This window comes from Lithobates pipiens, unplaced genomic scaffold (genome assembly GCF_037356315.1).
Source record: "Lithobates pipiens isolate NorthernLeopardFrog02 unplaced genomic scaffold, aLitPip1_a1.2 Scaffold_1, whole genome shotgun sequence".
In the NCBI taxonomy this organism is placed as follows: Eukaryota; Metazoa; Chordata; class Amphibia; order Anura; family Ranidae; genus Lithobates; species Lithobates pipiens.
In genome coordinates this window covers 202,996,835-203,015,223 of record NW_027507685.1, presented here as the reverse complement: position 1 = coordinate 203,015,223, position 18,389 = coordinate 202,996,835, and the positions used below count along the sequence as shown (strand labels likewise).

The 18,389-nt window shown below is 42.6% G+C and overlaps 1 protein-coding gene across 1 annotated transcript; it reads left to right on the top strand.

Annotated features, from left to right (window-relative positions):
* The first annotated feature begins 1,434 nt into the window (after positions 1 to 1,434).
* EIF3K (eukaryotic translation initiation factor 3 subunit K) lies at positions 1,435 to 17,551 on the top strand. Its single transcript, XM_077480468.1, has 8 exons — positions 1,435 to 1,572; positions 4,192 to 4,290; positions 6,536 to 6,656; positions 8,403 to 8,477; positions 11,586 to 11,652; positions 12,986 to 13,063; positions 13,733 to 13,858; positions 17,121 to 17,551. Exons 1-8 carry the CDS (start codon positions 1,514 to 1,516, stop codon positions 17,150 to 17,152), a joined length of 657 nt encoding a protein of 218 aa, XP_077336594.1. The 5' UTR covers positions 1,435 to 1,513; the 3' UTR covers positions 17,153 to 17,551.
* The last annotated feature ends 838 nt before the right edge of the window (positions 17,552 to 18,389 follow it).

The following is an 18,389-nucleotide window of genomic DNA, read 5'->3' as shown; positions in this document are numbered from 1 at the left end:
CTGAGCAAATACCATGTGACATAAAAAAAAATAGCAAAACCCACCATTTTATTCCCTCTAGGGCCTCTGATTTAAAAATGTATATATAATATTAGGGGGATCAAAGTAATTCTCTATCCAAAAAATAAAAATAACTTATTTTTACATATAAACAAAAAGTGCCAGAAAAGGCCTGGTCTTCAAGTGGTTATTGTGGTTGCTATGGGCAACATCAATTGTTACTCTTATTTTTTTTACACATTAATAGTTGAAACACAAAATATGGTTTGCAGTAGAAGCTTAGCCAGGTGTTTCGTCAAATTTGGCAACCCGTCAGATTTTGTATCTGGAGTGATGTTCTGTCGCCGCCATCTTGCTACACCCCGCACTCGTCCACAGTAAAGATACACTGAGAAGGGGGCAAGCGGACATCTTGTTACACCCACTGGAGTTTTGCATTTCACACTTATTTTTAACAATAAACGGAGAATATATGGGGAAATGCAGTATTTAGAAATCCATCAGGCTGTTCACATGTAGAATTTTAAAAGCAGCGGTGTTCTGTCAGATTAGCCAACCTGTGAGATCTAAACAGTCCGTCGGATTTCAAAATACTGTATTTTACGTTATAAGCTCTGTTTATTGTTAGAAATAACCGTGAAACTCCGGTAGGTGTAACATGATGTCCGCTTGCCCCCTTCTCAGTGTATCCTTACTGTGGAGGAGTGTGGGGTGTAGCAATATGGCGGCAACAGAACGTCACTTCCGTTACAAATTCTGACGGACCGCCTAATCTGACGCAACACAAGTGTTGTAAAAAATTCTGCGACCTATGCAGAACCTTGACCCGCGTCACTTCCTGTGCGGCTACGTCACAACACAGCTGATCGCGGGCTCCACTGTGACAGTGGCGGCTGGTGCTCAAAAAATTTGGGGGGTGCAAACTGAAACATAATGAAACCACCACCCCCCCCCCCCCCCAAATCATTTGTACCCTCACTGTACCTGTCAAATGCAGACGCAGTGCCCATCATATGCAGCCATTTGTACCCATTATATGCAGCCACTGTGTCCACCATTTGCAGTCACTGTGCCCATCACATGCAGCCACTATGCCCACCATATCCAGCCACTTGACAGGCACCCTCACTGTGCCCACCATATTCAGCCACTTGTGCCTGTTGTACGCAGCCACTTGTGCCCATCATATGCAGCCACTGTACCCACCATATGCAGCCATTTGTGCCCATCAAATGCAGCCACTAAGCCCATCATATGCAGGCTTCCCACTGGCTCTCTGATGAAAATTAAGTCTCTAAAGCCAGGAAGAACTGCCATCTTTGCACTGTGTAAAAAGCGAATCCCGTCGCCATCTTTGTACTCTCATTCCTGCCCTCAGGGCGTGTTATGGCGTCAGGCGCAGCACGTAAACCAAGTATGGGCGGAAGAGGCGCCAGCTACTGGCGCTGCGTGCGGAGACAGGAAGTGTGCCCCCGGTTCCGCTTCCGGTCTCTTTCTCCCATCTTCAGGCAACATGGCTTCGTTTGAACAGATGAGAGCGAATGTGGGGAAACTAATGCGGGGTATAGACAGGTAAGTGTAGGGCCCGTGGGCGGCCATTCTCTATAGCAGCACGGTGTGTACATGGCTTCCCTTATATTACATAAAGAGACTGAGGACAGCCAGTGTTCTCAAAGACACAATGTGATCAATGAGCTGTACATTGAATTGCACTCTTCCCAAGGAAGAAATCTAGTTGTTGATATAAATATTGGTCACCCCACCCCCCCTCCTGTGAGATCTGGTGGCATCAGATTATGAAACAAAGGCTGGTATTGGATGACAGTTAGGTTGCTATCATAAATAATTGCCTGTATAAGTGTTTCCCCCTTTTTCCTGTCTTTTGCTGCTTCTCTGCTGGTTTCCTGCAGTCTGTTTTAAGCCACTTCCGGTCTGCATGCACCCCCAGGCCATGGCTCCATGGAATTTTTCCCTGTGGGTTTCCCCAAAGCTGACGGCAGCAGATTATGTTCAAACAATCACTTGTAGTCTCCATCAGAAGTCCCTCTGGAGTGACAACACAGGAGCTCAGTTGGGAGACAAGGACAGAGTGTTGTCACCCCTTAAAGGATAAGTTCACCTTTTAAAAACTAATAGTTGCAGATAACAAAAAAAGTGCATTTATTATTTATATTTGAGGCCGCAAAGAATTGCACACATGATCAGCTGATCGCAGGTGCGAGCTTCTGAAGAATCTAAGGATGGGTGTCTGCTCATACCTCCCGTACGGGAAAACAGTTACTAGTGGACAGTAGGGCTGCAACTAACGATTATTTTCATAAATGATTAGTTGGCCGATTATTGTTTTGATTAATCGGTTAACCTTAAAAAAAAGAAAAAAGTTGGTCAAATTGACGTTCGTTTTCAACCACAGTGACGGGAAAATTTGGAAATAGAAAACTTCTCGGTCAAAGGAATTTTCAGACAGTGTATGTGGTTTTTGTTCAGAAATGAAGTGAAAATTTCAAACAAAATTCTTTCAGCGAATGTCCAAAGATTTTTCATCTGAATATTCTCACCAGACAATTGATCCGTGAGGCCAGCATAAGTCTCGGTACACACCTATGCAGTTTTCTTTTGATCTGTTTCTGCAGTGCTTTTTGCTGTGTGTTTTGCGCACGTGATTTTACTGCAATTTGCGTTTTTTGTATTTTTTTTTTTTTTTGAGGCAGATTAAAAAACACAAATTGCTGCAAAAACGCATTACATTTTTTTTCTGCAGCTTCTGCATTGAAGTATACAGAACCAAAAAGCACCGTTTTGCGTTTAAAAAAGTCCCCAACCGTTTCCAAATATGCAGCGGCTGAAAAAAAAGCACAGATGTGAACGTGTCCCATAGGAAACTATGTAAATGAACTGTAGTGCGTTTCTGCAATAAGCACCAATAAACATATAGATGTGAACCAGGTCTAAGATTAATAGTACATAATGGGGTTAAAAAGACTAAAATGAGCCCTTTATAGTACAAAAAAAGCAGATAATCACTACTGGAAGGGGTTAATTTTTTTACTGTAGAACAGTGAAAGTAATATTTACAGTAGTGATTATATTTTTGTACTATAAAGGGCTCATTTTAGTGTGTTTTTTTTGGGGTTTTTTTTTTCCCCATTATGTTATTGGCCGATTAATCGATTATGAAAATAGTAATCGATTAATTTCATAATCTATTAGTTGTCGATTCGTTTCACCGCTAGTGGACAGGAAGACAGGAACTATGACAGCGCTCCCAGAGCCCTTGCAGTTCACTGAGCACCACAAACCATCTGCTGCAGTGGAAGACTGTAGTTGTAGTTCATTCACGGATCGCTGTGAGTGAATGACGTGGCCGGGTGGAGTTCGGCCACGTCATTCACAGCTTTAATACCCTCGAATTAAAGCTGAAAGTCTGTAGTTAAAGCACATCTTGTTTGTTTCACTTCAAATCCATTGTGGTGGTATATAGAGCCAAAAAGATTAGAATTATCGCTGTCCCATTATTTATGGACCTGACTGTACAACCCACATCAATCTGCATGAACGTGCTGCAATTTGCATGCGGTGCGGAAGCTGCAGTGCACAAGTGTGAACCGGGGAAGATTGAACAAGCTGGAGTTAGAAGCTGATTGGTTACAATGCGGAGCTGCACCAGTTTTAGTAAATCCCCTCTTTATGTAGTTACAATATGAATACAGACCAGCCATATTAAAATATTCATTGCCTGCTGTGCAAATGGGAACTTTGCAACCCAAGGTTAAGTGTGAGACCCACAGAGACGCACGCCTTTCTCAGATTGTCTGAAAGGTTAAGTATTGAATTCCCAATGTTGTGTCAATTCCAAAATATGCTATTCCGATAGCTACTCCTTCACCAAGTTGTATCAAGAAAGTTAGACCTGTTATTGTCAGGGCTATAAATCCTATTGGGTTGTTGGGAGTTTTGAGGGATTATTGCAGAAATGTGATGTTTGATTTCTCCTGTGTTGCAGCTCATTCAAACTTATTAAGATATATTGTGATGTGTGTGTTACAAAACACAGGCTGATGTGAATGGGCTCTAAGACCGTTGGCATATATGTATGTAAACATGCATTTCGCTTTTTGCCTGACATTCTACTGATATTAAATAGCCGGTGGGCCTCCTTAATACATTTTATTGGTTGTGTTTGTTCTACAGGTACAATCCAGAAAATCTGGCTACACTAGAACGCTATGTGGAGACCCAGGCTAAGGAGAATGCGTATGACCTGGAAGCCAACCTAGCTGTGCTAAAACTGTATGTATTCTCAAAATGCTAAAAACTCCATTAATTGCATGTTTGTGTTTTTGTTGCAAGTGCTCTCTTTTGACTTGTGTTGCTACATTCAGGAAGCGGTAAAGACAAGAATAAATTGCTAGTCAATCTTTAGCAGGTCTTTCAGGGTTGAGCTAGATGGGTTGTATTATTTAAAGTATATGTTCACTTTTACAAAAAATAAATAAATGCACAATTTTTTTTTTGCAGGTAAAAAAAATGCACAAAAATGGGTGTAATGCCACAATCCTGCAGACTGTTTGTGTAGCTGTCTGCCTGTACCTTCAATATGGGCAGGCAGGAACTCTGACAAGAAGCTCCATGAGAGCTCCACCCCAGATGATTTGGAACTACATTTCCCATGATGCTCATGCATTCTGCAGTGTAGTTGAGCATCATGGGAAATGTAGTTCCAAGGTTCACCATCACTGACCTAGAGCGATCAACAGCACCCTGTGATTCGTTGAGAACTACAATCTGACAGCCGCAAACATTGTTGGGACTGTAGTTTTTACAGACCACTGTAAATGACGCGGACAGAGACATTTTTTTTTTTTCTTTGTGACAGCGAGCGGGGGAAGACGATTCCCCGCTCACTGTCAAAACAGTGGCTTGGGGGCCAGTGCATTTTTTACATGTTACACTCTGAACATGGGTGTAACAAAACACAAACTTATGTTTAAATCTCTTGCAACAGAATGATTTAGACAGGCTTCACACCAGTGTATCCCCATAATGTGCAACATTTTGAGCAATGCTTTGCAGTGTAGTTCCTTTAAAAAAAAAATAAAAGTGCTAGGACCAGTTTTTCACTGCAATGAATCAGAAAGGTATGAAGGTGCCCCTAATGTTTTGACAACCTCAGCTGTAGCATGCTGAAATAAATGTGGTATAAATTGGGTAACTAATGGTGCAGGCTGATTACCCAGCTGCCTGGCTTAATTTAATTCTTAAAAGTTTTTTTGTGTGTTTTGGGACCAGCGTCGGATCCTACTGGCGTCCGGACGTTGTGTATGTTTTATGTAAACACAAGTTTGTCTGTGTGTTTGTCCCCCCTAGGTCAGTGCCTGCCAGGATCGGAAATTGCTCCTGAATCCTGGCAGTTAAACTTTATAAAGGTTTTTTTCAAAGGTGGTTCTTCCACATATTATGTCCCATGTGTTTTAGTGATATATTTATGAATTTTCATAATCAATGTTGGATAGTAAAGTATTTCTTATGAATTACATTTTTGGAAATAGTTATGTACTAGTGGTTATTGTCCCTCAGTGATCCTCACTTTTTTTCTTGGGTTACCCATCTGTGGGGACCCACACAATCTTTTTATTTATCTTGCGTACACTGGCATGTTGTCCCTGGCCTCTTCTGTGTTCCAGCCTTTCATTAATAGCCTGCACAGGATGACATAAATCCAGGACTGTGTCAGTGATGTAACCTGAGCTGTGCATGCACAGCTCAGTATTCATGCCGCAGAAGTGACATATCCTGGCTTTGTAATGTTCCCTTTAGTTATGCTGTAAATGTAAATTTGCCCTGTAAGTGGATTTTACAGGATTTTTGGATAAAATGCACTTTGTTCCTTATGCATATACAAACCACACACACCTACACCTTACAGCTGTAAGGTAAGAGGTCACCTTACATCATAGTTTGTCGCACAGAAGAGGACAAGTCACTTTGCACTTTTTATTTATTTGCATAACTTCCTTGCACAGAAGACAAAAAGTCACTTAGCACATTGAGTTTATTTGCACAGAAGAGGATAAGTCACCGTATATATTATACTGCGGAGAGATTCCAGCATTTGGTTTCACTATCCCTCCATATAAACTTTCTAGACTATTGTTTGTGAATTGCATCTTGTGCACATTGTCACTTTTAGCACTCAGCACTTTATGAATTATTTAGCTTTATGAATTATGTAGCAGATAGTCACTTTTGTATTTACTCATTTATCACTTATTGATTATATAATAGTGTAGCCATTATTATTATTATTAGGTATATAATATTATCTATCAATTATTTACTAGTTAGCCAATATATATAACAGCGCAGCACTCCTTATTGTATATCTATTCCCTTTTGTGGTTATGGAGTGCCCCTCCCTGTGCTTTGCAGCAGTTAGAAAGTCATTCTGTCGAGTAGCGCGGGAATACGTATTGTTTTTTTTGTTTTGTTTTGTTTTTTTCTTTGGATAAGAGCTCTGAGTTTTTCTCTCTTGCAGCTATCAGTTCAATCCAGCTTTCTTCCAGACGACAGTCACCGCACAGATCCTCCTCAAAGCTCTGACCAACCTTCCACACACAGACTTCACGCTCTGCAAGTGTATGATCGACCAGGCTCATGTATCCTTCTAGTCTGACCGCATGAGAAATGCAAAACGAAAATCATGAATTCATAAATGTCTCTTGAGTTTTGAGTTAGTAACTATGGGGCCTTGAGGGTGTAGAAGAAGAAACTCCTCTAAGATTCTGATTCCTCTAGCAAAACATGAGATTCTACAATGCTGCGTTGGAAGGATAACTGTTGCTCTCATTGGTCACTGTATGAAAACAGGCACACCAAAACTTTATTTTTATTTGTTATAGGTTTTGCATAGAATGGGAAAAAGTTGACAACCTTTATCGGTTTATTGTGTTATCCTTTTTCTCCTTGTACAGACTTCCCTTATTTTCATATCCTATTTCTAACTGTCCCTGGACAGGGAGTGAGATTAAACCTACCCAGAATCCTGACAGTTTCTAACCTTTCCCACGCTACTAAATATATCATGTAAAGTTCTACCAATCAAATCAGTGCAGGGAAATGAAGTACAATCTGCACATGGTGAAATATGAAGCTATTTTTCAGCTTTTCAATCTGTGCAGTCATGTGTTAAACCTAAAACTGAAAAGAAAAATGGCATTCAGGAATGCTTTGTATTGCCCAAGGGACATGGCTTGTCTTTTCTGCAATAAATGTTTTACCCTTCTGCTTACAAACTTCTTTAGTGTGCACTCTTGGCCTGGTATATGCCAGGATGAATTGACTTTGATGTGCAGGAGTTACGGCATTCTGGGTTAGCCAGTCAAGATGACCTAATATGGCGAACCCGGAAGAAGAGCAGGAGAAGATGCTGGCACCAGCAAGGGAGCTCACAGACATCACATTGCTGAAGCGTGTCCATTGCCAATCCTTAAAGCAAGACTTCAGCCTTTTGCATACTTTCCCTAATATTAATTTTCCTCACCTTTTCACACAGTCACAAGGGAGCACCCCTCCCTTCCAGGTTCTTTATAGCTAGGTGAGGATGATGTACTCCAGCAGACTCCTGGGATACTTGCGTATCCTGGGCGCATGCGCCATGGCACGTCATCGGCACCATCTGTCTTTCTGGTTCTAGAAGCCAACCCCACAATGACGTGCCTGCAAGAACCAGGAAGAGACTGCCGAATACTGATCAAGTCAGAGATAAAGATGGTGGTTTGGGACCTGGTGGGCTGTAGCAGGGCAGCGGATTACTACAGAATGCTGCTGGATTTGCCGAGTGTGTTAATTGAGCACTACACTGAAAACCAGGTGAAAGGGAGTGAAGTTCCACTTTATGGTATTCTTTAACAGACCCCCCTCAGTACAGGCACTCCCCACCTCAGTGCAGAAACCCCCCTTACATACCTCATAACAGTGCTGACAGTCTCCACCTACACACAGCGTGTGTCCCTCAAGGCTCGATCGCAGGCTGCTCCTCCTGTGGATGTAAACGGAGAGGAGGGGAGGCGGCTTCGGTCCACGCCGCTGTGTCCCTCAGCCTGCGCTCGAGCACAAAAGAAGGCACAGCGAGTGGTGTTAGTGGTGCGGCTGCCGCTACCCAAGGTTGTCACCCCAGAGCGGCCCGCACCCACCTAGCCACGCCACTCACCGGCCCTAGATCGGCTGTGTGCCCCATAGCGCCGCGTGGGTCACTATGGCGGAAGTTCCGCCACTGGCCACCTCCCTGCACAGGTACTGTTAAATGAGATTGCAATTATAATGGCAAAAGTCACTTTAAATTGTGAGAATCATTAGAACTGGGTGGATATTTTTTTTTTAAACCTTAACTTGTCAACATCCAGCAAGAAGAACGTCCAATCAGACAGATCCTGTATTTGGGAGACCTCCTGGAAACTTGTCACTTTCAGTCTTTTTGGGTAAGTGTTCTTTCCATATAAAATTCTGGATTGCCAGATTTGGTTTAGATTGTAAGCTCCACAAGCAGAGATTCTATATTGAAGTGGGTTGTAATTGTACTGTTTCCCTTTGTATGGTAAAGCACTGAGCAAACTGTTGGCACTATAGAACTCCTGTATAATAATAATTTGGTTTACAAAGCAATTTGTATGGAAGTTAGTACAAACAACTGGAAGGACGTGTCATGTTTCCTTGTAAGGTTACCTTTTCCAAGCATCACAAGTGTGTAGAACTTTATGGCATATCACCGAAAACATTCTAATTGGTAGCTATGGAGTAACAGACAATGGGTTTTTTTTTTTTTGGTTTTTTTTTTTTATCTCGCACATCTTACAAATGAGGATGCAGTTTTGACATCCAGTAAAAGAAAATAGATGTGTGTTGTTTTTTTTTTTTATTTATTTATTTATTTTTTCTGGTCATGGCAATGTGGGCTGATATTTACAGACATATTCAGTAAAGTATTACAATATATCAATAAGTGCAATAATCTCCCGTACTGCAGCAAACCTATTCCCTATTATGTTATCAGCCCACTCACACTGTTAAATTTTAAGACCTGGCTTACAGTGATGCGGTGCTAGAAAAGCAGTGATTCCTGTGTGTTTTCCTCACCAAATAGCAATCGCACTGTGTTCATGTGATTTGCTGTGGGTGTCAAAAGTTAATACCGCTAAAGCAGTGCGTTTGCCTAAACCAGATCGCTTAGGTGTAACCACCCATGCTATCCGATTCCAATACAAACAAAAAAAGCTGCCTGCACATTTTTCACGTGGTAGTTTTGCGATTTCAGCCATTTAAAATGAATGGCTGAAATCCTACCACACAGAATCACATGTAATTTGCACAGACGTGGTGTGATTCCTGTGTGAATTGCATGTGGTGTGCAGTGTGAACGAGGGCTAAATAAAGTGTAATGCTGTTGGATGAATATAATGACTTACCAGTCTGCCAATTTTTTTTATATAATAACCATATACATTTGCCATCATCTACACTACATTGTCAAAAGTATTGGGGCGCCAGTCTTATTCCGTAGGGTTCAATACTGAGTTGGCCTGCCCTTTGCAGCTATAACAGCTTCAACTCTTCTGGGAAGGCTATCCACAAGGTTTAGGAGTGTGTTTGAACATTCTTCTAGAAGCCCATTTGTGAGGTCAGGCATTGATGTTGGACAAGAAATCCTGGCTTGCCGTTTTAGCTCTAATTCATCCCAAAGGTGTTCTATCGGGTTGGGGTCAGGACTCTGTGCAGGCCAGTCAAATTGCTCCACCCCATACTCTCTCATCCATGTCTTTATGGTAAGGGTGGGCCAACTCAATATTGGATCCTACGGAAACTAATCAGATTTTAGTTTCTTTTAATGAAGCCAGTGAAATGCTGGGTGCAGTTTAGAGGCTTTAGTGCTATGTCTCACTGTAAATAGGTGTTTTTAAACTTTCCTAGCATAAATTCTTGTCATGATAGTGTAAGGTTCAGTTTTAGGTATCAAATTCATGCTAAGGGCTGTGTGTATGGGGTATGAGATGAGCTTAGGGCAGGGCTCAAAATTTCAAGTCCTGAGCTACTAGCCAGGCCTCAAGGGTTACTTGCCACCAGTTGCCCCGCCCCTAGTTCAGCCCCTAACCACACCCTCATAAATTATCTTATGAAATGACACTTAAATGTTTTATGCAGAATTAAGCTACAAAATAAATATTAACAACTTTATCAGTTCCCCTGAGCACAGCCTCACTTATGCCCATCATTGCAGCGTGACCTGTGCCCATCATTGCAGCCTCACCATGCCCAACATTGCAGCCTCGCCGGGGCAGAGAAAGAGGGGGTGGCCAGATCATGACTGGAGGAAGAGGAAAGCCACGGGGGTCATCGAGCGATATAGCACGCTGTTATCGCTTATATTGAAATTGCCTCGGCTCTGCTCTCCATCACACACAGCCTCCTCTTAACCCCACGCCTGTGATGGACAGAAAACATCTCAGTATTGGACCCACATTCAGGAGGCGGTACTGTGTGTGAAGGCGAGCAGAGCGGAGGCAATTTCAATGTAAGCTGTAACAGTGGGCTATACTGCTCAGTGACTCTGTGGCTCTCCTGTTCCTACATGCTCTCTTCCACCGGGGCGATCACTGGAAGAACGGCTCCCGATCAATCTCACCCATGGACGGTGCTCGTCCCCCTACTCTAGGCAGCCCAGCTCGCAAGCCACTATTTTACACTCACAAAATGCGAGTGGAAAATTTGAGGGCTGGCTTAGGGGATACATTAAAGTTAAATGAAGCCTGTGCTCTAAGATGCATACAAGCTGTTATTGCTGGCAGGAAAATTATAGTTGGGTTGCAAAATTAGTTATGTGGCTGTCTCTTGCTTTAATCACTGACATGGAAAAAGCATGCTGAAAGTGATTTTGAAAGAAGCATTACCACAATTTACCCCCCCCCCCCCCCCCCAATTGAACCAGGTTTTGTCCTGTTCAGATCCGTAGCTGCATTTTGCATAATAGTACTTTTTTTTTTTTTTTTTTTTTTCTGTTTGTTCTGTGCTATAGCTCCACCCCAGGCTGAAGCCCAATTTATCCCCTCCCTGTGTGGTGTGAAAAGCCTCCAAGTAAATAATGCAGCATTGTTCTTCTGTCTCACAGAATGGCCACATTAAACAGAGGTTCCCTAATGCTAGCTTGTGACATGCATGTGTTTGCAAATGTATGCAGACAGACCGCTGATACCTAAAATTTAGGAAATGAACCCCTAAAGGAGGTTACCAATGTATTTGAATGTAGGAATGGGCTCAGGCGTGTTCGGATCGTAGTCCCATCCCACCTGAGCAATCCCGTCCAGAAGCCCTCACTGCACAGCACCAATCATAGGCAGTGAGGCATTTCTCGGCTCGCAGCTGCCGGCAAAACACACACTGCCTATGATTGACGGTGTGCAGTGATGGCTTCCTGGTGGGATTGCTCAGTTGTGTTGGGACTACAAACAACCAAACACGCCTGAGCCCATCCCTATTTGAATGCTCTGTGCACATTTTATTTAATTCTAACTAAATTGTGCATTTTGTCTCCCCAGCAAGCATTGGATGAGAATCTTGATCTCCTTGATGGTATCGCTGGCTTTGAGGACTCTGTGAGAAAATGTAAGTAAACCATATGGAGTAATATGGTATATGCATTGGTATTCGCTTTAGCACATCTGCGGTGCTCAGATGCTACAGTTCCAAAACTCTAGAAAATCTTTGTTTTTGTTTTTTTAACCTTGCACTACTTTGGACTGGTTGACAAATATCCCAGCAATGCCATGGATCTGCCACCTCTTAATTTTTCTGAGAAATCTGGCTATCTGTTACTGCTAGGAGTCGGTCTCATACTATGTAGCCTAATGTACACCTGATAACACTTTAACTCTTGTATTTTCTAATGAAACTGTGGGATAGAAAGACAGGAGAATTGTGAAAAAAGACAAGAGCTGCCACTTTTTACAGGTGGTGGCTTCAGGGTTGTCATCTTGACCACTATCTGGTGAGTCGCTGTCCTTAGAGCGGTTGTAAGCCACAGAGTGCCTTTTTTTTTTATTTATTTATTTATTTTTTTGACCTGCAACGTAAACTCATAATTTGCTAGTATGCATCACATACTAGCACATTATGTGAAACTTACCTGAAACTAAGCCTTCCAGGGATGCACTGTCATCGCTAGAGGCCACTTCCGTCTTCACTCGTCTTCCTTCTGGGTCCGCGGACACCGGCTGGGTGACTGGCCGGAGCTGTGATAACATCTTCTCCCACGTATGCGTGGGGGAGCTGCCTTTTACGGCACAGGATTCTGAAGGAACGGCCTATTGTACATTCATATCAGTCTCTTCCTTCAAGGAGCTTAAAATGTAAGGTCTCTAACTCGCATTCATACATACACATTCTTGGTCCAATTTAGGCAGGAGTCATTTAACCTATCAGCATATCTTTGGAGTGTGAGAGAAAATCAGCGTACCGGAGGAAACCCGCGCAGGTGCCCGGTAGTGCTGTGGTTGGGATTCAATCCAACAACCCTAGTGCTGCTAGGCTGAATTGCTAACTACTTAGCCACTGTGCTCCCAGTTCAAACTTTTCACAATTTACTAGCTGCATGATTTGTCCAGGTCACCAACTCACTAGATAGTACAGCCAGAGTTATAACAAAGGCCTCAGGGCCTTTATCTTTAAAAACTGCTCAGTTGCAGAAGCATATATATATATATATATATATATATATATATATATATATATATATATATATATATATATATATATATATATATATATATATATATATATTAATAATAATAATTTTTTTTATCCTAACATTTTCCTTTTATGAATGGAACCCTAAGTTGAAGGAGTTTGTTCAGGAAGAATGACTGAGCATGCTGGGCAGTGAATCTGCCATTATAGGTTGTCCTATTATCCTAATTATTTTCTTCTGTATTTATTGTAGTCATCTGCCATGTTGTGGGGATCACATACCAGCATATAGACCGGTGGCTTTTGGCTGAGATGCTTGGAGATCTGTCAGGTATGTTATTCAAATCTTGTATCAAATATATATATATATGTATTTGTAAACCTGAGTTGTCAGAGTAAAGCAGAAATAATGCATGAATGTTCCAAGTCTGAAGCTTCTTGCGTGTCCTCCAGCCTTCTTGGAGGACTAAAGCCAACCATAGATGGTGCAATTTTCTTTCCTGCAACCATGGGTTGCAAGAAAGTGAAAATCGTTTGATTTTACCCCATCAACGCAGTCATTGTTGATGGGGGGTGGGGGGGGGGGGGGTATCCATACCCTGGAGCTATTGTGTTCTGGTGGGGTGGGGGAGGGGGGTTACAGGGAGCCATCCCTGCTGGGAAAACAGTGATTATTGCTAGCGGCTATAGCCACTGGCAATAATCGCATGAAAAACTTTGACAGGCTAGTTGTACTCAAGTTGTTCGATTGAATCGGCCAAGATTCGTAACATCTATGGCCAGCTTTAGGATAAGTATTATAACAGTGATGAGGCATCCTGTATGCAGCCTAATCAAATTCTATCCCAAGTGCCTGCAGAATGTTAAGTTGACGACACTGTACATTGTAATAATCTGATTAGTTTACTGGCATTAGATTTACCCCTCCAGACCACATAGTGGACAAAAGGTGTTTTCCCTGTGGCAATCTGCTTTAATTCCTGTGCCTTCTTTTTGTCAGAGCCCCAGCTTAGAGTATGGATGAGCAAATACGGCTGGACAGAAGCAGAAAATGGCAAGATCTTCATCTGTAACCAGGAGGAGAACATCAAACCCAAAAACATTGTGGAAAAGATTGACTTTGATAGTAGGTTTGCTTGATGTTATACTGCACCTTACCCAACACTCTTTAGAGTGAGAACATACAGAGGCTTCAGCATGTAAGGAAGGCATGTACAAAGGTTTTCCTTTGTACCTGTTTGGAGAAGTACTATATAAAGGAAAAGGTAGGGCCAAAGCCAGCAGCAGCCTGCCCATATGGGGCACAGGGATGCTGCCCCCATATTCCATGCGCCTGGCCCCTAATTTATATGCAGGGCACCGGATGCATGGCTTCCAATGGGGTGTGTGTTTTTTTTTTTTTTTTTTTTTGGCGGTTTTCGTTAAGCTCGGGATTTATTTTTAGAGCCTGAGGCTCTAATTTGCTTCACTAAAGCAAGTGAGTAAAAACCTTGTGAGCTGCCAAACTACTCCCCTAAATTTAAAATCTAAAATAAAAGTAAAAATAAATCAAACTGAACTGCTGCCAACACTTCCCACACTTCCCCACATGTGACAATGCAAACTTGTATATCAAATGTGCAGCACTTAAAGAGCTATACAACTAATATACATGTGTAATACAAGAAATAACCAGAAAATATATCCTGAGATGCAAGGGTAATTAATGTCCAAAAAATAATATAATAAAGTGCTCGTGCTCCGTGTATTGCACAAAAATCCCTACTAATGTAGTATCCTGTGATACAAAGGTAAAGTGTCCAAAAATAAATAAAATGCACATGCTCCGTGTATTGCACAAGAAAATCCTTAATGATGATATTTCAAAAATCCATTGTGAAAACATAACGTGATGATGTTGATATCTTCATGCAGTGTGCACACACCCTCTACCAGAAGTACCCTCACCTTAAAGGCTTTATATAAAAGCCTGTGATAAATATTATCGGCTTGAAAACATCCTCCTGTGTTTCCTCTTTCCTCTGGTAGATAATTCTGGCTTAAAGCGGTCCTCCACCCTGAAGTGGAAGTTCCGCTCATCTGATCCCTCCCCCCCCCCCCCCTCCGGTGCCACAATCGGCACCTTTCAGGGGGGAGGGGGTGCAGTTACCTGGATAATCCAGGTATCTGCACCCACTTCTTGGACAGACCGCCGCAGATGCTTCCCGCCGCCCCCCCCCCCCCCCCGTTGTGTTCTGGGAAACGCACAGTTCCCAGGACACATCGGGGACCAGCAGAGACGTGCAGCGTGACTCGCGCATGCGCAGTAGGGAACTGGGCAGTGAAGCCGCATCTCTTCACTTCCCGATTCCCTGACCGAGGATGGCGGCGGGGGCAGCAGAGAGATGAGCGATTGCTCGTCATCTGCCGCCGACATCGTTGGACCCTGGGACAGGTAAGTGTCAATTTATTAAAAGTCAGCAGCTGCAATATTTGTAGCTGCCGGCTTTTAATATATTTTTTTTTTTTTAAAGGTGCAGAACCACTTTAAATGCTGGTACAAGGATCACTCCTGATTAAACTGCAGATCAAAAGCTGCTGCTGCTGCTCCTCCTGGCTATCAGCAGTCTCCTCATAAATAACATGTGGAAAATAGAAGCTTGCAATTGTGTGATAATGTTTAAAACTGGTTTATTGGAACTTAAAATCCACATAAATTTAACTCGCATTTTGCATAATAAAAACACGCCTTGGTATGCTTATAGGCAAAGGGGCCATAACATCACCTGGAGACTGAATCTGCAGCCCCAGATCCTGGTGTTCACCCCATCCTAAACCTGTGCTGCAAGAGACTCCTTGCTTACTCCCTCGTCAGCTGACCAAGCTCCTCCTACCGGTTTTGTCACAATCTTGTGACTTCCTCTGGGAAGTTGTGTGTCAATAGCGAATTAATATCCGATATTGTCCTCTCGGCCAACTCTGGCTCAGGAAGTAGGTACTGAGACCCAGTTGGGCAAGAGGAGAAGCGATCCTATTGGCCGCCGAGGAGGGAGCAGACGCAGGGGGAAGTCCACCACCCGGAGGAAGCCTGCGACCTAGATTGGTCAAGTGCGTACCAGCCACCACTTTGGTGGTTAGTTCTCCTCTAGATTACAGGAGTGCGCTCCTGTGACCTATTTTCAGATGACAGCAGGCTAAAGTCTGCTGTCAGCGATGTCAATCAGCTGGACCAGGCTCTGGATCGATCCTGACTTTGTTGGAATCCACCCAGATGTCTGGCAGCTGGCTCAGCCACTACACCCCCTTCACAGTCCAGCGCTCCAGTGAGCGCTGGAGACTGACAGACTCACTGAAGACTTAGAACTGATCAGCAGTCTTTGATTGCACAGTTCTCAGGCTAAGAGGTTGACGGGACAGATGCAACATCAGGCCAATGATGCATCCCACCTAGGTGAATATAATTGTTTTATTAAATTCTCGCAGTTTTCTTTTAAGGTAATGGAGATTATGGCCAGGGTTGTTCAAAATGCATCAGTGTGGATTATGATCGTTTTCTACCTGTTGTGATAATAAAGGAAGAACTAATTCTCTACTATACAAGCAGAGATTATGCTTAATCTCAAATTGGGCAGAAGTAGAGATCTCATTTACAACTTTGTCCTATGGTCCAAGGATCTTAACAGGGATAAATGCTTTAAATCAAATCAACTTTAGTATTAAAGCGTTTCTAAAGGCAAAACATTATAATATGTTATACTCTCCTGCTCTGTGCAATGTTATTGCACAGAGCAGCCCTGAACCTCTTCTTCTCGGGTCCCCCACCAGCAAACTTGGCTGCTCCTCTTCTGTGTTTGCCCCTATAGTAAGCGGCTTGCTATGGTGACAGACATGGGGGGGGGGCTCGCTCCTGAGCCAAGCTGTGTGTTTCCATAGATTGCCAGGAGCCAATTGCTCTCTCTGATCTGAAAGTAGTGTAGTGAGAGCAGGGAGACGGGAAAGATAACTGTCAGCCAAGCACAGCACTGGATTGATTTAGGAGGTAAGTGTTTGGTGTGTGGGGGGAGAAGGTAGGTCACAGCAAGTGGCAAATAGTTTTTTACCTTTAATACAGGGAATTAATATAAAAAAAGATTTAGAACCACTTTAACCTAAAGAACTGACTAAAGACTCGTTCATGTTTACTTCTTGCTGATGACCACAAGAGATAAAAGGGAAACGACTAGAGGAATAAGAATGGAAAGGATTAATGTTGTATTTTACTGTATGGCCTCAGGATATGTTAATGCACATGTAAATACAGAAATAAAAGGCCAAGTTACATTAAGTGCTTTGCCAGCTTGTTCAAAATCTTCATTTACTAAAGTCATGTTTCTTTCTTTTTCTTTTTTAATTTTTTTTGCTCCTTGCAGGTGTGTCTGGAATTATGGCATCCTCTCAATGATGATCTTTCCTAAGAAAATACAACTTATTTTATGTACAGACAGAGCATTTGCCACATCAAATAATAAAATGTTGAATTGGTCCTTTCTTGTCTAATGCTTTCCCAACTTTATTGATATCCTAGAACATTGACGCTCAACCTGTGGCCCTCCCAGCTGTTGCGGAACTACAAGTCCCATGAAGCATTGCAAGGCTGACAGTTCCAAGCATGATTTCCAAAGGACAGGGTCATGTTTCGCAACAGCTGGAGGGCCCCAGGTGGCACCAATGTCCTAAACTTTACTTTGATGGTAAGCTGTCCATTTAAACAATTATAATTTTGTACGTTGGAACTATATCCAACACAAGTCAAGGGTGAATGATGCGCATGGTTTATAATAAAGTACCAAATGCAAATTTACACATCTGCCTACGTTCCACCTTAGTACTTGTGACGTATTTATTTCAGAGTAAACAAAGATCGAATTCTTTTATGCAAGGAAGGATTATGCTAAAAAGTGGAACTTTACCAATAGCCACGTGATAAAAAATGTTCTTTAGCAAAGAACATTCCACATTAATAATTTATCCTACCAAAATTAATATGTCCAGCATTGCTCCTGTTTCTTGCTGGAGGCTGCCATTTTTCTGAAGCCCAGAAAATAGTAAAACAGAACTAAACTGATTTTAACAGTTTAAAAAAAAAAGTTACATTCCTGGAATGCCAACTGTCACATTTGCTTGTTTCCTAAACCAAACTGTCCAGCCATCAAATGGCTGTTGTCATAACTGATCACAGGTGCCGCACCATGGCCATTGCAGATCAAACAGAAGCAGCTTCCTTCGCTGTAAAGGGATAAGGAGGGTTTAACTTCACTTTTAAAGTGGTTGTTGCCTTACAAAACCCTTTCACTGGCAGCCCCTCTACTTTATCTGGCGATTAACTCACAGTATAAGTGTGTGTTTAAATCTATGCCTCAAAATACCGTTTTTTTCAGGTATCTTCAGGCTGGTCAGGTGACTCCTGGCTGCTCCCCTACTGCGATCCAGGGCTACAGCGGGAGGGGACCAGATCTCTGTCTAACATCAGTGGGAAGTCATGTGACCATTGAGCTGGCTGCTCAGCCCCTCCCTCTGTAGCCCTGGGTTATAGTAGGAGAGTGGATGGTAGTCATGTGACCGGCCTGAAAATACCTGGGGAAAAAAGGTATTTAGAGGCAAAGATTTAAACAAACACTTATACTGTGAGTTATCGCCAG